Source organism: Achroia grisella, unplaced genomic scaffold, assembly GCF_030625045.1.
Source record: "Achroia grisella isolate CSIRO2021 unplaced genomic scaffold, CSIRO_AGI_Agris_v1 utg628, whole genome shotgun sequence".
NCBI lineage: Eukaryota > Metazoa > Arthropoda > Insecta > Lepidoptera > Pyralidae > Achroia > Achroia grisella.
In genome coordinates, this window is record NW_026712968.1 from 363,522 (window position 1) to 385,711 (window position 22,190).

The 22,190-nt window shown below is 40.8% G+C and overlaps 1 protein-coding gene across 1 annotated transcript in view; it reads right to left on the bottom strand.

Moving 5' to 3' along the window:
• The window catches only part of LOC131849006 (uncharacterized), a 53,894-nt gene that overhangs the window by 20,295 nt on the left and 11,409 nt on the right, over positions 1 to 22,190 (bottom strand). Inside the window, exons 12-30 of the mRNA XM_059198977.1 lie at positions 22,021 to 22,087; positions 21,390 to 21,486; positions 19,609 to 19,693; positions 18,660 to 18,759; positions 18,184 to 18,251; positions 16,751 to 16,851; positions 15,541 to 15,805; positions 14,954 to 15,094; positions 13,666 to 13,703; positions 12,358 to 12,461; positions 11,589 to 11,683; positions 8,001 to 10,942; positions 5,935 to 6,029; positions 5,304 to 5,399; positions 4,707 to 4,808; positions 4,194 to 4,334; positions 3,721 to 3,819; positions 3,138 to 3,410; positions 2,693 to 2,976 (exon numbers count right to left, since the gene is read on the bottom strand). Coding sequence (XP_059054960.1) covers positions 2,693 to 2,976; positions 3,138 to 3,410; positions 3,721 to 3,819; positions 4,194 to 4,334; positions 4,707 to 4,808; positions 5,304 to 5,399; positions 5,935 to 6,029; positions 8,001 to 10,942; positions 11,589 to 11,683; positions 12,358 to 12,461; positions 13,666 to 13,703; positions 14,954 to 15,094; positions 15,541 to 15,805; positions 16,751 to 16,851; positions 18,184 to 18,251; positions 18,660 to 18,759; positions 19,609 to 19,693; positions 21,390 to 21,486; positions 22,021 to 22,087 — 5,193 coding nt within the window. The remainder of the gene's footprint in view (positions 1 to 2,692; positions 2,977 to 3,137; positions 3,411 to 3,720; positions 3,820 to 4,193; positions 4,335 to 4,706; positions 4,809 to 5,303; positions 5,400 to 5,934; positions 6,030 to 8,000; positions 10,943 to 11,588; positions 11,684 to 12,357; positions 12,462 to 13,665; positions 13,704 to 14,953; positions 15,095 to 15,540; positions 15,806 to 16,750; positions 16,852 to 18,183; positions 18,252 to 18,659; positions 18,760 to 19,608; positions 19,694 to 21,389; positions 21,487 to 22,020; positions 22,088 to 22,190) is intronic.

Here is a 22,190-nt window from a genome sequence, read left to right on the forward strand (position 1 = left end):
GTGTGTATACTCTAACATGCGGCGCATCGTATTACGCACAAGCTTTCAACTCGACGGCCCATCGAACGTTACCACCGATCGACCGATAGCTGTCTTTGCGTACGCTCTTTCACGCGACACACAACTAACATTGAACTCGACGCCGTATCGAGCATTACCACCGATCGATCGAAAGCTTCGAAAGCTAACCTTATACACAGACTTACTTACTTTCACGATATTCAAACTGAGCTAACCTCATACTCATCCAACATTACATATATATACAGGCATACTATGCTATTATTCAAAATTCAAAATTCAAAAATTCTTTATTTAGATAACACCATTTTAAAATTACATTATACAGTTGTTGAAGACTCCTTTTAAGCATAAAGATGCCTGTGCCAGGAGGCTCCACTCTTCCATACCTTATATCACCACTTTTGTAAAATGTTTCTTGTTTATTATACTATAAATAATTAGTTATATAATTCAATTTTAAAGTACATACATTATAGGAAACATTGTATTCAATCTATCTTAAAAATTCTGTCTAATAAATAGGAATATATATACATATGTGTGTGTGTGTGTGTATGTGTGTGTGTGTGTGTGTGTGTGTGTGTGTGTGTGTGTGTGTGTGTGTGTGTGTGTGTGTGTGTGTGTGTGTGTGTGTGTGTGTGTGTATGTGTGTGTGTGTGTGTGTGTGTGTTTGTGTGTGAATGTAATCTTGCACAACAGTTTTAGCATTGATAACAATGATGCAGCAGTAATTCAGTTTTATTATAATTTAATGTTTTTATCCAATCTATTAGTATATTTTTACATTCACGATAATTTTTAGGGTATATAGCTATCTTTTCATTTATTGTATTATACAAGAGTGCAGTTTGCTTTTCACATTGTATACTCGCGAATTTGGTTTTCGTTGTTGGCACTGATACAACTTTAAGTTTCCTTCTTTTATTTTCTAAAGCTGGGTCGTATGTAATTTGTTTATGCTTTTTTAAAACTGTTTTTAATATGTACAGTTTTCTCACAGACAAAAGATCCGTGATCCGGTATAAGTCATCAGTAGGAAATCGTCGGTTTTTCAAGTACATTACCTTGAGCAGAGCTCTTTGAGCTCTTTCTATTTCTAGGAAACGTGACTTGAACGCACCGCCCCATACAGGAATACAATATATAATTATGGATTGTACCAATGCCATATATATTTTATTTAAAAGATTGGGTGAGCTGTGTGGGGATGTCTGATTACTTGGTACAATATGCCTCAATGTTTTGAACATCCAAATAAACTTCCTAATCCTTGTGGAGACTTGTTCTATTTGGGGATACCAAGATAAACGCTGGTCAACTATAACACCTAAGTATTTTATATTACTCACTTTGTTTATAGTAGGGCAACTACACTTTATTCGCGGCGACTTAGATGCAGTGTTGGAAATAGCAGAACCATCTAATATCATAGAGTAAGAATTACAATTATGGATTTTAATATTGAAATCTTGTTCTGGCTGCGAGTTATTATAAATACCAAAACAAACGTAATTTGTTTTGCTAGTATTTAGGGTAAGAAGATTGTACTTTAACCACTTAGCAACTTTAGCCATACCAAGCTCGGTGTTCCTTTTTACAATACTCCAGGTAGGACCAGTGAAGACAATGACAGTATCATCGGCATAAGATAAAATTTTGGCATTATTTAAATTCATGTTGCAGAGATTTATTATGCTTGCGTATGTATACAGGCATACATACGCAAGCATTATTGAAAAAATAATAATTAAAAAAAGAAGTATCTAAGTATTTCTATCAGTTGTCTAGTTAAGCAGAGCTTGTGTTTAGGATGCCCCATCAAGGCATATAGTAAGCGCAGAAATTATGTAAAAAATATATTCAAATATTCCAAACAATTATGTGGTACCCATAACACAAGCTCTGCTTAACTTGGGACTAGATGGCGTTGTGTGATTTGTCCTGGTTTATTATTATTATTATTTACAATCGACGGTTACCATTTACCATCAGGTGGACCGTAAGCTTATTTGCCATTACAATTTCGTAAAAGAACGTAGAACAGTAGTGGTGGCCTGGTGAGTCTAGTCATTGGGTCCCTAAAAATGGTCGAGCACAGTGATTGCTGACTCATCCGTCATTATCGTGAACGAGTGCTGCTTGTAGTGACTGGTCTGATATAATCATTACAACTGATTTACTCTTATTTAGTTACTCAACACATTAGGTGTGTATTTAAGATTTTGACTCTAATGAATTAGTGCTATTTATAATAATAATAATTTATTTGCTTAAAAAACACAGTATAAAAGATGGTAATTAAAACTTAGTATCATGTGTTTTGCCATAGTAGTGGCATGCAAAATAGTATTGTTTAAAATTATACATATTAACTATACAGATAGAAATAATAATTATAATAGTTAAATAGGATTTGGTAGTTTGTATTCACACATTTTAACTTGAAAATGTAAAGTTACAACAATTATTTAAAAGAGTTTCTTGTGATACGACAGATTTCCAAATAAATGATAGATTAAAAAAATAAGTATAATAACTATTCAAAACTGCTTATATATAAGATTTTTTTAATAATAAAATTCAATACTATAACTTTATATTTAAATTAAGGTAAGAGTGCAGACACTTTCCAAACAGATGAGGGATGAAAATATCAAATCTGACTTACCCTGAACAACCTGAGGACGTCGAATAAACACTGGATTCTCTACTGGACAGCGACATAGCAGTTCTTTGTTGTTGCTGTCTGCTCTGTCTTTGTTGTTGCTGCAACTGTTGTTGTTGTTGTAACTGTTGTTGTTGTTGCAATTGTTGTTGTTGCTGCAATTGTTGCTGCTGCTGCAACTGTTGTTGCTGCTGCAACTGTTGTTGTTGCTGCAACTGTTGTTGTTGTTGCAATTGTTGTTGTTGTTGTAATTGCTGTTGTTGTTGTAACTGCTGCTGTTGTTGTAACTGTTAATTAAGAAAATAACGGATGCATTTCTTGTAACACTTTTGAATTTCAAACACCGTTTAAGAAACTAAATAATCCTTATTCAAACAAGTTATTTCAGCAAGTTACTATTGTAAAATTATTAATTTATTGTTGTGGTAGTATTGTAAAAGATTCTCACCTGTTGTTGTTTTATTTTGATGAGCTGTTGTTGTTCCGCGGTCAGGGTCGGCTTGTTGTGTACAGGCAAATCATATATCGGCTCTTTCTTCTGTTGTAAATTAATTCTAACCTGTTGATCTCTAATTTGTTGTTGTTGTTGTGGCGTCAGTGTCGGCTTCTTGTGTATCGGTAAGTCGTAAATCGGCTCTGGTTTTTTCTGTTGTTGTTGCGCGTTTTGTTGTTGCTGTTGCATTTGTTGTTGCATCTGCTGCTGTTGTTGTTGTTTTATTTGCTGAAAATATAATTGAAATAATTTATATATATTTTTTATTCTTAATACTGTAATATTAGAAGAGATATTTATCCTAACAGGTGGCCAGTTAAGCCTGTGGATTCTTTGCCATTGATACAAGTGTATGTAAATATTATGTTTGTCAGTTCATCTCATCTCAAAATCACTGCGAACTAACGGTAGATTTGACAAATGATAAGTCTGTAATAGACCTACATGAATAAAGACGTTTTGAATTTGAATTTGAAAACTGGACGTTAGCAATAAAATTTATGACTGGAATGAAAAAATAACTTTATTTGAAACTTGCCTGCAGACGTATTTGTTCCACTGTCGGTTGGTTGGCTTTATTCTCCGTTTTCACAGCGGGTGGCACATTCACTTGTACCGGTGCTGTACTTTGGAGCGTCTGTAAGACAATATTATCACATTTATAATTATTTGAATCTTTACTAATATAATAAACGTCAAAGTTTGTGTGTATAAATAAATAACCTTTGATAATCAGCACACTGCTATCTAGTCCCTTAGCTTGGGACAACTGATATACATATTTAATATTATACATAGAAAACACCCAGACCGATACAAAAAATCATACTAATCAACACAAAAGTTTACATCGTGCGAGGAATCGAACCCGCGACCATTGGAAATAAAGTGGTGTGCTAAACCGCTAGAATACAAATGTTTGTATCGTGCGAGGAAAGGAACCTGCGACTATCGAAAGTAAAGCAGTGTACTGAACCGCTAGACCGCCGACTTGTGGCAGTAATTTTTTACCTTGGGTTTGTTGTCTGGTTTCTCAGTGACCACCATCTTGGCCATCTTCTCTGTCAGTTGTTTCTGCTGGTTGTCTATGCTCTGCCGCTTCTGTTGCGCTTGGGCAGTTGTCAAATTCGGCGGGAGAGTCTTTGGTAAAGCCTGAATAAAATCAAAATACCTATATTTATTTAAGCTTTATTGCCCAATAAATTTTGGTACAAAATGCGGACTTAATGCTATAGGCATTCTCTACAAGTCAACCTTCAGAAAATGCAGATACATTTATATTTGCACCGCCGACAATTATTATCTGCACCACTCATGGTTGACTGGTAGATAATGACGCATGGTGTCCGCCATATATACTTTAAAATTATGTGGATTAAAGTTTAAATAAATGAATAAATATACTTGATGGTGGCTTAACATTGATTATATAAATTACACATTGATTCAAGTAGAAAGTTATGAGAGACTGAACTCTCTCTCATAACTAACATTTTTGGAAGTCAATTGAAAATAAAATCATACAGGCGGTTTGGGCGTGGGCTGAGGAAGCTTGCTCTGTTTGACCTGCTCCACTGGTTGAGTCTGTACAGCCGCTTGTTTCTTCTCTGGGGTCTCCTGTTCACCCTGGACAGACAATATTTTTTTCATACAATAAATAATATTATTGTATTCTGAATTTGACCACAGACTTTACAGACAATAAACAAAAGAGTATATATGCGTGTGTGTGTCAAATACACGGTAGTATGTAATGTTTTTCTAATAAAGTTGCTGTATTTTTTAATGAATAATTAAAAAAAATGTTATTATGCACTCTTTCTCTATATAAACTATAGGGGTGCGAAAGTGTGTGTCATGCCTCCGTCCAAGTAATTTTCGTAACAAGGGGTACAGAGTTTTTGCTTGACATATTAATATTTACATAGATGATAATCTGTACATAATATAAAATGAAGATATTTCCGCTGTCTGTGCGCTGACCTTTTAAAATATTAAAAGCAGTTTTAGCAATAGATAGAGTGATTCAAGAGGAAGGTTTATATGTATCATACATGTACAGTTGTACACCCGTGCTAACTGGCGCGGGTAGCGAGTACAAATAAATATGCGTATACTTACATTTGTCTTACATTGTTGCTTTTTCTTGTTGAGTATTGAGCGCAGTCTTTCTCGAGTTTCATTGAAATTCCTTGGTACTGGGGTAGTAAGGGGTGGCTGTAAATAGAATTTTATTTTCTTATAAATAAGACTAATTAGTTTTTTTTTTAATTTCAAGGCAATGTAAAACTGGCTAATGGCCCACTTAATGGTAAGTGGTAACTGTAGCCTACATACATGAACAGTACCATGGACATTACGTTATCACATGACGCCCATCGACCACCACTTATATCGGGGGTAAGGACTGTTAAATTGAACGCTAAAGTTGACACTGAATTCCCGCCTTGATCTCGCATAAGATCAAGTTTTTTTGTGTTATTTGTGATAATTAATAAACGTTTTAATCCACCGCATCACTCTAGTGTGTTCAAGTTCATTGTGTTTCTGCCATTGTTGTGAAGCAAGTCGCTGGGGCCAGGAGACACCGATAGCACTGGAACCTACGATTTACCAGAACTATCTTTCTTAATACTGTCCGAGTTAATAGTGAAATATCGGATTGTGCTATTTGTTGGCTGGTGTGCCACAGGTTGGGATCTTGTCCCCTTTGTTATTTTCTACATTTATTAACTAAATAAGGAAGACTCACCGCATGTCCAAACACGGTGCAGTAACAGCACGTGCAAGGCTGATCGGTGGCACCGTCGCCTGCGCATCCACCGTTGCGGGTTGGAGAGTGGCCTACTGTTGGACATAAAGCAAAAAAAACTTTTTAATTTTATGTGTTTGGAATATCAAATCACTGCCGTACTACCTGATGGTGAGTGGTAACTGTCGCCTATATACATTATACGAATGGTACTAATGTGATAGCCGTGAAAGTAAGTTAGTAACCATTCTTGATGACTATATTGTAAGTCTCCATATCCTGTAATTTGACTGCTTTATCTACACTCTACAACTAAAACACAGCTGACAGAGCAAGCTGATTGGGACGTAATAGTTGAGACTGAGGTACTAGTGTACGAGCCAGAGTCAAATTTCGTCAAACACTTCCTCAAAACATTTAATTTTATTAACATTGTTGTTCTATGAAGACTAGTAAACTGACACCTTTACAGCTTCACCGGACGATACGGGGTGAGTGCAGATGGCACTGCAAACTAAAGAAAGGACTTATGGAGTGGCTTAAGGACAACTCTCTTAGACTAAAGTCGTATCCGTCAGGCGGGAGGTGCCCTCGCACCGCTAGGGGTTCGATCCTCGGCTTAGGCCGTCGTAATCTCGATCACCGTTCGAATTGGTCGGGGGAAAGAAAGTTGGTCATCAGAATCTGTTCCTGGCTCGAGGACCATACCCACGCAGACTGATTTCTACAAAGTCTACTAGACGGAATTTTTTATTTTTATATAACTGATATAACAAACAAGCCCACCTGATGGAAAGTGAAAACCTTCGCGTTGACATCCACTATTGCTGGTGGGGGAGTGGCCCACTGTTGGAAATAGTTCTTATTTAATTCTAATTCAATTCAAATTCAAATTCAAAATATCTTTATTCATGTAGGTCTATTACAGACTACTATGATATGTCAAATCTACCGTCAGTTCGGAATGATCTCGAGATGAGAACTGACAAGAAACTCAGCTCGTATTTTATTTTTTTAATGTTGTACATATTTATAATAATACTATTTCATTTAAATTCAGAGACTAAGATGGACTGAACAGACCAGTCCCCACAAGTTAACAACGTTACGGATGAGCCAGCCATCATTGCACTCAACCATATTAGAGGGAGCACATCGACCCGGCCCACCAACAACACTTTATAGCGAGCATGACTGTTTAAAAGTCATTTATATTATTTACAGCATAAATAAATAAAGTACCAATCACAGTTTTCACCCATTACAATATTTAATTTACATTATTTAAATTACAATATGTCATTCAATATGTCATAATGGTAAACAATCGTTCATGGTAAATAAGTATTAACAAGACAATGTGAATATTTACTTAAAAGAGAAACACAAGGTATTTGCTCATTCTTTATATTCGAATAAGTAGTAAAAATTGAATATTTGAATATTATATTAAGATTATTATTTTCTACTTCTATTTCTGTAAATGTCGCATTTATAACATTACTATATATAGGTTACGTATTTAAAATTTAACTTTGTTTCTTAGTATGAATGGTTCACTTTTGTTAATATTCGACCTGAGTTTTGTTTCAGTATACACTTTACATTGCAGTGGTTCCCAATTAGTTATTCCTGCGTACCACTTCAGAAAAGACCTCAAACCTTGCGTACCCCTTATTGTAGCAATCACACTAATATTATGAATGTGAAAGTATGTGAGTGTGTGTGTATGCTTGTTTTACTGATAGCCGCATGTACCCCTTGATGCAACTTCACATACCCCTGAGGGTACGCGTACCACTAACTGGGAAATACCGCATTACTGTATAACATTACTTCCAATAGTCACGAGTTCAATTCCTTTCATGGTACAAACATTGATATTCATGTGATTGTTTATATAGTTCTGGATGATTTCAATGTACACTATATTATTTACGAATAAAATGTATTTAAGATAATTCTATCAGTTTTTTACTACCTACGCATGGTCTGCTTAGTTTGGGACTAGATGGCGTTGTGTGAATTGTCCTATAGGATTGTTATTATTATTATTTCATTCATACCTTTGCAAACATGCTGCTGATGGCTCGCATTCTCACACTTGACTTGGGGCTTATTCTGCTTCATCACCAGTTTGGGTTTCACCTCCTTCTTCTTCTCTTCCAACCCACTCTTGCCTTTATCATAACACTGTTTCACTATATCCCCAATGCACACAGAATTTGAGTCTGTATCCTTGCAAGAACTACATACACAATCATTTGTCCATTTACAATCCGATTTAGGCGTATCACAGGCATCACTCTCTGATTTACTCTGTCCATTTTTAACCATATTCTTAAAAGCTACTGCGTTTAACGTTTGCTTCGCGTTCTTCAACGCTTGAGCAGAGTATTTAGCTAACATTTCAGGATTCTGTGAACCAATTAGTGATAATTTATCTTTATTATCACCGTCTTCCCCTTTCAATGTCTCTTCAATGTCTTCGTCTAAAAATTTCGCATCAATACTTGAACATATCGATATGACGTGCTTCTTGTAAGTCTCAGGGACGGGTATACCTTGAGTTATATATGATTTGATAGTATAGAAACTGTCCAGTAAGGACTTCTCTCCTTTTGATGTCAATATGGCTTCGCATTTCGCTAGTAACGCATCGTTCTTTGATTTCTTATCGTCTTCTTCTTTCTCCTTCTCTTTCTCGTCCTTCTTGACAGGTTTTGCTTCTGGTTTCTTTACTACTCTACTACTACACTTGCCTATAATCTTACTGAGGCCTTTAGCAGCTAATATTTCGCCTTCGCTGGCGTTCGTTTGGTTTTGAACACATTTTGTTGGTGGTGTGTATTTATATAATGCCTCTTGTAACTTCACCTCCAGTTGTTCTAATCTATACAGCATTACTAACCACTCATCACCACTTAAAGCTTTCTTAGGTAACGTTTCCATATAAAACCTATTCATTTCTCTTAGTCTTTCAAGGAAATAGTCTCTTTTCTTGTCATAAGATACAGTACTAAAATCTGGTAGGTTTTCAGTCTTTTTTACAGGCAAGCCTGTAAGATCTTGTATAACGTTAGTGGCTATTTCAGGGTCTAGTAATATCCAAGTGACTAATTGTTGGGATTCAGAACATCGTTTTATAACATCAGTGTATTCAAATTTTAAACCTTTAACCGTCGACCTTTTCTCACGGGGCATGTTAGACAATTTCATGATTAGTAAATCAAAAGTGTTGCCAGCTGATGTGCTTATTATCTTAGTGATTTGTTGTAATGATTCCTTTGATGAACTATTTTCATTATCAGTGTCTTTGAGATCTTTATTCTTTTTTAATTCGTCAATTTTTTCTATAATTTTGTCTGTTTCGTTAGCGCATTGTTTACCTGCTAAATCTTGAATGTAACTATAAAATTTATCTAACATGGCTTCTATTTCGTTTTCGAGTAACTCAATAGGTATACTCTTAAACTTTGTAGCTACGTAATGTTTCCAAGAATCGAACCTAGTCCTCACTAACTCCCTCAGTTCGTCCATACACAAAGCATCTTTCACTGAATTGTCAAATAAAGTAGACGCTTTTGAATACATTTCTGAATTTATACTATTTTTGGGTAATGCGAAAATATCACCGTCCTCTTCCAAGCATTTAGCTAAAACAGGACTCTTATTCTGTTTTAAATATTCAAATACTTTATTAATAACAACTTGAGCAGATATAGAGAATAATAGATCATTAAAGTCTTCTTTGTTATTCGATTTATTTTTCATTAAATTCTGTAACTCTTTTTCGTCTTTTAATAAATCTGAAATGTCTTGTGTGTCTAATTCAAAAGTCATTGTGCCTATAAATTCGTCATTTTTTCTTCTATTCGTTTTTCTTTTAGCCGTATTTTTAGTTACTTTAATACTATCTCTATTTTTATTTAACTTTAATTCTCTTATTTGCTTTAAAGTCTCCGGAGTTAATTGAGCTTCGTTATTTACATCTGGCAATGAATTCATTATAGATGCAAATTCTGGCAGTTCAAATGAGGCATTAGCAAATTCAGTCAACTTGGTGGCAATTTCAGGCATATTTGCTAATATTTGTGGCATGTTTTCAACGAATTCGGCTAATTTAGTATTAGCTACGTTAAGATCTATGGGTTCATCGGAATCAATTTTTTCTAGAAACTCCGCTGAATTCTTGTCTAAATTCATCATTACTTCACAGATTTGTTCTAATGATAATGAACTTTCATCTTTCTCTTTATCCTTATTTATACTGTTATATGAATTTATAATATTCTGACATTCCTCCATAGCTTTCTTGATTTCGAGTCCAAATGTTACATACTTATATATATTAGGGTCCTTATTATCGATTTCTTGATTGTCTATCTTAATTTCTTTCTCACTTTCTTCTTTAATTAATACAGGCGTCCGTCGGGCGTTTAATGGGATATTGATTTCAGGTGCTACTTGTGTTTGAAAATCTATGTTCTCAGTTTTAAAGTCATTACGTTGTAGGAATTTGTTAACTGTCAATAATCGTTGACTTGGTTTGGGAGTATATACAGGTAAGGGTTCAGAGTTCGTCGGAGAGGTCTCCTGCAAGGGGGGACTAACAGATTCCGGATACTTATTATCACTTTCTGCATTATCGCTGGTTAAAGCGAAATTAGCGAATTTGGCGAGACATTCTTTCATGTCTTTACACATATCTGTCTCTTTCTCACCTACAATTGTTTCTGTATCGCTTATATTATCTTCCCTCTCCAATGAAAACGCTTCTGGAGGTTCAGCTTCTAATTTTTCATAATCTGCTTTTATCTCAGCGAGTATTTGATTTTCAGTGGCGGTATCTAATTTTATCATTTCTATTCTTTTGCGTGGTTTCGTGAACGGCGACTGTGGTTTAAGTTTTCGTTTGGTTACGGTGCTGAGACGAGGCAGTTTCGGGTTGGGAACATATCTCTTGCGACGTACATCTTCTACTAACGTTACGTTGTTTTCTGGTAAACTGTAATAATGAAATTTCACAAATATTATAATTTAATTAGACAACACAGCACTTAAATATATAATAAGAGTTAGAGCGTCATGGTCTACGATTTACTAGGCTATAGGCTACGACTATAAAGATCGTAAGTTCAAATCTAGCTAACATATCAAAGAAACATAGTGTTAATTTATATTTCAAGCATTACGGGACTACAAAATAGCTGTATAGCACATAACTGCCTGCGTAGAATACAACTTATCATTACTGTATCTAGTACTAGATACAGTAATAATTGTTATTAGAGACAGTATGAGCGTATTGTTTCACTATATAAAGGTAACTTAGGTTGTATTCTACGCAGGCAGTTATGTGCTATACAGCTAAGTAGAACAAAGAATATATAAAACCTTTAAATAGGTCAATAATTTTTTTAGTTACTTTGTCATTTTTTCAAATATATATTTCTTCTTTATATTATTAGTATAGATTGCAAACATTTATTCATATCTTGGCAAAAAATATAATGTATGATATATCACATAAGAACATCAAAATACTTAATTACAATCCCTAACTTCCTGTATGGCTACATACATTAATTGATATAAACTTGTAAATTCTCAATTGGCATTTTATAAATTTTTATATAAATGATTGTACTGACCTCTCCCGCTCCTGACGAAGCTGGTCTTCCAGCCACATTCTCAACTGGTGGTAATACAACTGCTGATCTCTCATGTGCATCACTTTGCGGCGTACCTGTACGTTCAATAAATACATGAATATCACACTCCATTTTTCCTCATCTTCAATTCCAGATACGATAGCGGCTTCTGGAAGTGAGGATGAGCCAGTATGATTTTTATTTAGTTTCGTCGCAGTTTAGATATTTCTAGACTAGACAGAAGTTGTATATCGGCGGCGGGAGCGGTACGGACGGGGCACAGTGTAGTGTGTGGGTACCTCCTGGAACCTCCGCAGGTGGTACTGCGGACAGAGGGCGCGGCAGGGGGCGGCGGGGGCGGTACGGACGGGGCACAGTGTAGTGTGTGGGTACCTCCTGGAACCTCCGCAGGTGGTACTGCGGACAGAGGGCGCGGCAGGGGGCGGCGGGGGCGGTACGGACGGGGCACAGTGTAGTGTGTGGGTACCTCCTGGAACCTCCGCAGGTGGTACTGCGGACAGAGGGCGCGGCAGGGGGCGGCGGGGGCGGTACGGACGGGGCACAGTGTAGTGTGTGGGTACCTCCTGGAACCTCCGCAGGTGGTACTGCGGACAGAGGGCGCGGCAGGGGGCGGCGGGGGCGGTACGGACGGGGCACAGTGTAGTGTGTGGGTACCTCCTGGAACCTCCGCAGGTGGTACTGCGGACAGAGGGCGCGGCAGGGGGCGGCGGGGGCGGTACGGACGGGGCACAGTGTAGTGTGTGGGTACCTCCTGGAACCTCCGCAGGTGGTACTGCGGACGGAGGGCGCGGCACGGTACGGGGGGCGGCGTGGGGGCGGTGGGCGCCCATGAGGGCGGAGGGGGCGGGGCACAGTGTAGTGTGTGGGTACCTCCTGGAACCTCCGCAGGTGGTACATAATGAAATGAGGACGCGGCAGGGGGCGGGACGGGGCAAATGTAGTGTGTGGGAACCTTATACAATGCAGGTGGTACTGCGGACAGAGGGCGCGGCGGGGGGGCGGCGGGGGCGGTACGGACATAAAAATAATAAGTGTGTGGGTACCTCCTGGAAAATCCGCGTGAAATGCGGAAGACTGCTGCGGGGGGCAGTACTGTTTGGTTCAGTGTAGTGTGTTACATTGAATAATGTTCAAAGCGCGCGGCAGGGGGCACCGGGGGCGGTACGGAACATCAAGTGGACTGTGTTTCTTTACAATACCAATTACATAAAACTGAAGGTTTAATACCTCCGCAGGTGGTACTGACCGGATTTGGCAGGGGGCGGCGGGGGCCATACGGACGGGGCAATTTGTGTGGGTAACTGACCTGAACCTCCGCATGGTACTGCGGACAGGGCGCGGCAGGGGGCGGCGGGGGCGGTACGGACGGGGCACAGTGTCCAGTGTGTGGGTACTAAACTCCTAAAAAACCTCCGCAGTTTGGTACCATAGGGCGCGGCAGGGGGCGGCGGGGGCGGTACGTCCGCAGGTGGTACTGCGGACAGAGGGCGCGGCAGGGGGCGGCGGGGGCGGTACGGACGGGGCACAGTGTAGTGTGTGGGTACCTCCTGGAACCTCCGCAGGTGGTACTGCGGACAGAGGGCGCGGCAGGGGGCGGCGGGGGCGGTACGGACGGGGCACAGTGTAGTGTGTGGGAACCACCAGGACCTCCGCAGGTGGTACTGCGGACAGTGGGCGCGGCTGGGGGCGGCGGGGGCGGTACGGACGGGGCACAGTGTAGTGTGTGGGTACCTCCTGGAACCTCCGCAGGTGGTACTGCGGACAGAGGGCGCGGCAGGGGGCGGCGGGGGCGGTACGGACGGGGCACAGTGTAGTGTGTGGGTACCTCCTGGAACCTCCGCAGGTGGTACTGCGGACAGAGGGCGCGGCAGGGGGCGGCGGGGGCGGTACGGACGGGGCACAGTGTAGTGTGTGGGTCCCTCCTGGACCCTCCGCAGGTGGTACTGCGGACAGAGGGCGCGGCAGGGGGCGGCGGGGGCGGTACGGACGGGGCACAGTGTAGTGTGTGGGTACCTCCTGGAACCTCCGCAGGTGGTACTGCGGACAGAGGGCGCGGCAGGGGGCGGCGGGGGCGGGGGCATCTCACACTGTTTCCTGGAACCTCCGCAGTGTGTGCGGACAGAGGGCGCGGCAGGGGGCGCGCCTCCGCAGGGCACAGTGTAGTGTGTGGGTACCTGGTACTGCGGACAGAGGGCGCGGCAGGGGGCGGCGGGGGCGGTACGGACGGGGCACAGTGTAGTGTGTGGGTACCTCCTGGAACCTCCGCAGGTGGTACTGCGGACAGAGGGCGCGGCAGGGGGCGGCACACATTTCTCCGCTAGCGGACAAAACAGCTTTGATAACGACATAACCTGCATAATGACTGCGTTTAAGGGGTGTCACGGGGCACAGCCAGTGTGTGGGTACCTTGGACTCCGCAGTACTTAAACACTATATATACACGGACAAAGGGCGCGGCTCGGCGGGGGCGGTACGGACGGGGCACAAGTGTGGGTCCTCCTGGCATAACATCTTAGTTTTTCAAAATAACAAAGCATGAGGAACATTATACAATGATACCGTGATTTGTAACTTTGAAGCCAGCTATTAATGGTTTCACAGTAGCTGCAGTGTTATATATATGAAAGATGTGGTCACGTTCAATTACCGTAATGCGCATTGTATCCGGGCCCACACAAACCGATCATAACAAAACAGCTTTGATAACGAAATAATACATAATGATATGTGACAATCACAGGGTACAAAGGCATAACATCTTAGTTTTTTAAAATAACAAAGCATGAGGAATATTATAGAATGATATGATTTGTAACTTCACATATACAGCTCCCAATTACCATCAAATGGGCCGTCAACAAATTCCAAAAATAATAAGAATTTAAATAAGGTTGACTCAAAATAACGCTTATATCAGAAATAAACATGTCTACCCAGTACATGTGTTCACAACCATTACTATTGAATAATGTTCAAAACACATTGCACACCACACGCCTCAGACAAAATGCTATTCTATCGGTATTGTTTGAAATTTTCCATCAAGTCGACTGATTATTTATTTCTTTGCAATATCAATTACATAAAACAAATGAAGCAGTTTAATACCTAAAATTGTTAGTAATGTGTACTCATGACATGACTACAGTAATGTACCATGTCAGGTTGACCTCCAGGTCCCCGTGGAAACCATCGTGATAAATTCCTGGTGAATTTGTCGCGATGGGCTAACTGACCTGACCTTATGTTCATCTTATCATCCTCCACTGATGCTCCGCCAGAGTAAACCATAAGCGCAGGCGGGTGCGCAATACAATTATCGTCCATAAAAATAGTACCTAAACTTAATAAAAATTATTGTTACCGTGGACAGTTTCTTTTGTTTCCGGTAGACTTGCAACTGTCGCCGATGGACTTCTGGTAATCGCTGATACATCTCCATTAGCTTTCGGTCCACCTCTGAGAGGCCCATGTCCACGCGTTTCCTATACAAAAAATAGTCGATATTTGCAGTGCTTTGCGTTATTTCACTAGTACTGTTAGTGAAATAACATCAAATTTTATTTTACTATTAATGTAGCATATTTGAAAGTGTACATTTAATAAATAAATAACCCTGGACAATTAACACAACGCTATCTAGTCCCATGGTAAGCAGATCTTGTGTTATGGCTACTGGACAACTGATATAAATCCTTAGATATTTTTTTTTTAAATACTTACATAATATATATAGAGAACACCCAGACCGATACAAGCAATCATACTCATGAATACGTATACGTAATGTTTGAACCGTGCGAGAAATCGAATCCGCGACTATCGGAAGTAAAGCGGTGTGCTAAACCGCTTGACCACCAAGGCCATCATTACATGACATTTACATGAAATACCTTTTAGAAATTCAAGCATCTAATAAAAAGAAACCAACCTTGCTTCCTGGTCGTTCCTATTGGGCGGTGCGGGCCACTCATCACAATGTTTCAGCACTCGATCCATCAGTCGCTCGATGGAGGCTATTGACCTCATGAGGTGTCGCACCGTCCTGCACAGCTCCCCTGGCGCTGCTTCACCTTCAGACCCGCCAGACTCCACTGCAGCTGCAGCGGCTAGGAGCAGTTCCGACGCGGAGTCCAGGGACGAGGAGGTGGATAGACCGAGAGATGCAGTTCCGGAATTGGCGTCAGAGTCTGTCACTGAAAAAGATGGAATGTATGAAATTACAGGATCCACATAGCTTATATTTTGTTAATTCATGAACTAATGAACAAATTAACGAAAATTAGCTAGATAATGAATTTATATCCAGTCAATCTCTTTACAATCTCCTAAAATGTCTTAGCTTGCCTAGAACTGCAGTAAGTTCTATACTAGAACGTGTATCTAAAGCTGCACCGGCAGGCTCCTACCTGATTTGTGTGGGCAGGGAGAGAAGCACGAGCGGTGAGTGTTGTTTACATCGGCAAGAGGCACCTTAAACCTACACTCAGGTCACAAGTCCCGTGAACTGCTCGGAGTTTCCCTCTCTGCCACAAGATTGCCATGCTATTGCCAATCCATGGAATGGTAACAAATTTGTCTCATGGCATCTCTCTACGCATGAGGTACACGGTATGTGATATCCGTAGTGCTGTTTACGATTTAAGTTTTTATCTCCTTAGGATAGGATAGTATCAGGATCAGATAGGAGAGTATAATTTCCCAAGGAAATATTTCGTTTATACACGAGTAGGCTACTACCACATTGGATGTGTAGTAGCGTTTCCTCTTCTACTTGGCAAAATCTGCAGATTGTTCTTAAGCTAAGGCCTAATTCGCCATGTGTTTATTCAATTTGCAGTAACCAGTGAGGACCCGGCCCGGAGGTCATGGTCAGGTCATGATGCATATATTGATTTTACTCAATAGCAACAGTCTATCGGAGTATTGATTCGAGTGTTTGCTATAGCTAAATGTTTGCTATGCTATATATACAATTAAGAATATAATTTTTCTATACTTCAGAGTCAATTCCGAGAGTATATGTAATTAGACTGCCTAGTACTTCTGCTTTATAACATGTATATACTAACTTTCTCCAGCCAGCAATAAATGTTATCCTATTATATCTTATTGGAATGAATGGTTTGTCAGAAGCTTACGGTCATCAAGGTCGGCGTTGATATTTGAGTCGCTGTATTCACTGCCGTCCGCGCCAGCATCCGCATCCGCCTCCGCTTCTCTTGACAGCGTATCCGGGGGCCTATAAATTATTATTTATTAGAACTTAATGCACAAATACAAAAATAAAGGTGCACATGGTGCAATCACATTATTGTTTTATGAATAAACTAGCTTTTGCCCGCGGCTTCGCTCGCGTTAATTTATCCCCTTAGGGGTGGAATTTATCAAACTCCTTTCTTAGGGGATGCCTACGTCATATTAGCTTTATGCATGCAAAGTCTCAGCCCGATCGGTTTAAAATCGACAAAGTTTCATACAAACTTTCATCCCCTACTTTATCCCTTTGGGGGTAGAATTAATTAAAATCCTTTCTTAGTGATTGGCTATGTCCTAACATCTACCTGCATGCCAAATTTCAGCCCGATCCGTCCAGTGGTTTGGGCTGTGTGTTGATTGATCACTATGTCAGTCACCTTTGTGTTATATATATTTAGATGACTAATGACTAATTATTATTTATTCTTTATTGCACATTTAAAAATTGTACTATTTGATGAGCTTAATGCCATATGGCATTCTCTACCAGCTAACCATTAGGTAAGAACAGAAAGCGGTTGATGGGCAGTGATGAGAAAGGATTTTATGTATAAAGAATTTTATGTACAAGAAGGAAATTATATATGTATAAAATACTTTTAATAACAACAAGTCTGCTTATAGTCTGGAAAACTGATTTATGATATAAATAAAATAATATTCATTCATTCATTCATAATTTAAGAGCTACGCTCTTGTCGGTGCAGCTCTTGCCACTTTACGCGATCTTCCATCGTGCTCTTTAATTCTTGATACGACACGACTCCCATTTTGTCCTCAATTTGTTTGATGTAGCTATTCCTTGGTCTTCCCCTCCCCCTCTTTCCTTTTATTTTCGCCTCAATAATAAGTTTCATGAAATCATCGTGCCGTATCAAGTGTCCCAAATACAACTATTTAAAAATCGAGATGAAAGGAAATAGAAAGACGAATATTTAAAGTTGTTTGTATTTTATTAATCCCAAAAAAAATATTATATTTTTTATTATGTGTAGACAACCATTCTAATAGGTAGAAAATTAAAAAATGTTTAACGTCCTATTCTCACATATACTGAATACACACAAATTACTATTTTTATAAAAATCGGCTCAGCCATTTCAGAGGATATCTCGGGAAGAGGCACTATGAAGTCTAGCACAAAACCTATTATTTCACTGTACGGTACACAATACGAACTAAATTATATGTGGATTTTTGGGTCACTTCATTATCATCTATTAAAAATCATACAACAGTTGAGTTACCTGACCATATGCTTATAGTCTATGGTATATATGATAAGTAAATGGTGTGTGATGATAGGGTTACTCACTTGGCACCAGTGCCGTCTCCCTGCTGCAGTTCTCTACCTTCTGCTTCCAGGATCACATCGCGCGGTGCCTGCAATTAAAATTATCAGTATAATTCAAGTATCTTATATGTGAAGTACAGATAACAAAGATCTTGAAATGAATATTAATAGAAATAGAAATCATCTTTATTCAAATAAATTTAATACAAGCACTTTTGAATAGTCATATGTTTTTATTCTACCACTCATTCGGTACGCAGACTTAACAAGAAGAATTTCTGTTGCTATTTTGAATAGATGTTATTTTAAATAAATAATTACACAATAACGTGAGGCATACGATAATCGACATAGAAACCGCTACGCACTCATTCTTAGTGCACTCAGACTATTGTCAGCGCATGATGTGATTATTAGAATGACTTGATTTTTAGAATTTCAACGTTGACTATTAAGGATTGGACAAGCGATTTTATATGTACCTGTATGATATTTACCTTTTCACTATCAGTTCTAGGTACGGTTCCCCGTTTGGACAGAGTGAACTCGTTCACTGCTTGCATGATACCGAAGAATGATATTCTAGAATAAAATAACCTGAAATCAAGCATACAAATGAAATGTTAGAACACTTAATTTTATATTAAGGTTTTAAAAGTTGTTTTTTATTTACTACATAATTTAAGTTTACCTAACATTCCAATGATGGATTATGAATTATTATGATAGATGAGGTAAGGCCAAGAACAATCCCATTATACCTAATAAACGGATCCCAGCCCGGAAGCCAAATTGTTTTTGACAAATATTTCAGCGCGGCTTATCGAAGTTGCTTGTGACCTGAGAGCTGGTAGCTACTTTGCCCAGAGGCTAAGTATGGCCATTCAAAGACGAAAAGCTGCCGGTATCTTGGGTACGCTGCCTCGATATGTCGCGTTGGATTACAATGAATCTTTTTTTTGTGATTGTTTATGTATGTAATTACTTATTGTTTACTAAATATAAACACGATTATTTAATTCATTTTCAGGGTAAAGAAAACTGATAAATGTTTTATTAGTGCAAAAAATACTTTATTATATAGACGCTATATGTCTCGTATCTCGGGATAATAGAGTCCAATTTGTATTGACACGGGAGCCACTGACCTAAGCAGATGTTGTAGCTGCTGAGTATGTAGCTTACGCACGCAAAGTAGAGTCTAAATGCGGGACAATAAAGACCAATTTCAATTGAGACGGGAACCACTGAGCTGATGCCGCCGCCTATAGCGTACGCAAAACAAACCAAATGCTAATTTAAATACGGTACAACAGAGTCCAAATTACATTGTCACGGGAGTCCAATGAGAGTGAGCGTGAGTGAGACAATGCATATAGCGTTTCTTTAGGACGAAATGCGAATCTAACTGCGTCTCAATAGAGTCCTCATTCCATTGCCACTGACCTGAGCAGATGCCGCCGCTGCTGCGCGCACAACGTACGTGGCGTGCGACACGAACACCGATGCTTGTAGCCCGCCCACGTCGCCACTGTCACAAAACAATACTAGTATTATTTATTTTGTAATAACAATAGACGGTCTCGTAGTCTATACCGCTTTAACTCCGATGGTCGCGGTTTTGATTCCGCGTACAGTACACATTTTTATTCATGAGTCTGAATTGTAAATAAATTGAATTGAATTGAATTGTTCGATGAGGTTTGTGCTGGTTTTCTGGGCGTTTCCTATGTATGTTATGTATGTATTTACAAAAACAAAGTATTTGTTAATTTATATCAATTGTCTAGTACACATAAGCTTTGATTAGTTTATATGTATGTACACTTTATATTGTACTCTAAAGAATACAAATGTTTACATGCCACGAGGAATAAATCTCGCAACCCTAGAAATAAATATAATATAATATAATATATTGTTAGGTGTAAGTTCCGCTGGTGGCGCCGCCGTCGTGCGGCGCGTCTATAAGAGGCTGCGAAACACGGTGTGCGGCCGACGACATCGCGCATACACCCGGCGCCTGCGCGCGCCCCTCAGTGTGAGAGCTGTCTGTGTGTGTGTGTGTGTGTGTGTGTGTGTGTGTGTGTACGTACGGTCCGCGGGCGAGGTCCGCGCGGCCATCTGCCGCAGTCGCTGGCTGGTGCTGCAGCCGCAGTGTGTGTGTGTGTGTGTGTGTGTGTGTGTGTGTGTGTGTGTGTGTGTGTGTGTGTGTGTGTGTGTGTGCAGCCGTGTGTGTGTGTGTGTGTGTGTGTGTGTGTGTGTGTGTGTGTGTGTGTGTGTGTGTGTACGTACGGTCCGCGGGCGAGGTCCGCAGACGCGACACAGCGCGCGCGCGTGTGTGTGTGTGTGTGTGTGTGTGTGTGTGTGTGTGTGTGTGTCGGGGGTGTGCCGCGCGGGCTTCTGCGGCAGTCGCTGGCTGGTGGCCCCCGTGGTGCCGTGTGTGTGTGTGTGTGTGTGTGTGTGTGTGTGTGTGTGTGTGTGTGTGTGTGTGTGTACGTACGGTCCGCGGGCGAGGTCCGCGCGGCCATCTGCCGCAGTCGCTGGCTGGTGCTGCAGCCGTGGGGGGTGTGTGTGTGTGTGTGTGTGTGTGTGTGTGTGTGTGTGTGTGTGTGTGTGTGTGTGTGTGTGCCGTGTGTGTGTGTGTGTGTGTGTGTGTGTGTGTGTGTGTACGTACGGTCCGCGGGCGAGGTCCGCGCGGCCATCTGCCGCAGTCGCTGGCTGGTGCTGCAGCCGTGTGTGTGTGTGTGTGTGTGTGTGTGTGTGTACGTACGGTCCGCGGGCGAGGTCCGCGCGGCCATCTGCCGCAGTCGCTGGCTGGTGCTGCAGCCGTGTGTGTGTGTGTGTGTGTGTGTGTGTGTGTGTGTGTGTGTGTGTGTGTGTGTGTGTGTGTGTGTGTGTGTGTGTGTACGTACGGTCCGCGGGCGAGGTGTGTGTGTGTGTGTGTGTGTGTGTGTGTGTGTGTGTGTGTGTGTGTGTGTGTGTGTGTGTGTGTGTGTGTGTGTGTGTGTGTGTGTGTGTGTGTGTACGTACGGTCCGCGGGCGAGGTCCGCGCGGCCATCTGCCGCAGTCGCTGGCTGGTGCTGCAGCCGTGTGTGTGTGTGTGTGTGTGTGTGTGTGTGTGTGTGTGTGTGTGTACGTACGGTCCGCGGGCGAGGTCCGCGCGGCCATCTGTGTGTGTGTGTGTGTGTGTGTGTGTGTGTGTGTGTGTGTGTGTGTGTGTGTGCGGTCCGCGGGCGAGGTCCGCGCGGCCATCTGCCGCAGTCGCTGGCTGGTGCTGCAGCCGCTGCGTGCCGCGCCGCCCGCCCGCCACCGCGCCTCGCCCTCACCACGCTCGCCACCCTCACCACGCTCGCCACCCTCACCACCGCCGCCACCCGTCCCACACGACGCCGCCGGAAACATCTCCACCTACCACGACAAAGAACATGGATGGATTGTGTGTTTTTTATGTTTTATCTTGGGTTTTGGAATATTATCAGACGCTAAGACCTGTAGGATTGCAATCTGCATAAATCTATTGTCTTGTCCTTTTTCAGAGTTCATACCTCACCCGTTAGGGATAAGAATTGAAGGACATTCTTAGAAGCGATGGTTTTTATTTCCTCTAGATAGAGTATATGGTGTTGGAAAGTCCAAAGGAGATATTTCGTGTATGCAGCCCACTCATGGTTACAACCACATTAAGGATAAGTAGTGGCGTTTCCTAATCAATATATTATGTGAAAGATAATATGGATAAAAAAAGAATATTCTCAGATATGACTGCAGACAGATAAGATGACGAATTTTAGAAAGGCTAAAAGCGAGGCATTGTACTAAAAAGGTCGGGGAATACTGGTGGAAATAGATACTCACATTAAACATTGTCGTGGACGCAGCCTTGAAATTCTCTAAAATCCTGCAAAACCTCTCGAACGCGTATCTGAAACGAATGAAATAGAATTAATAATGGAAGCTTAAAACTTTTTTTATCTCTACATTAGAATTGAGCCGTAAGACAGTCAAAAAACTTTGTTTACTACTAT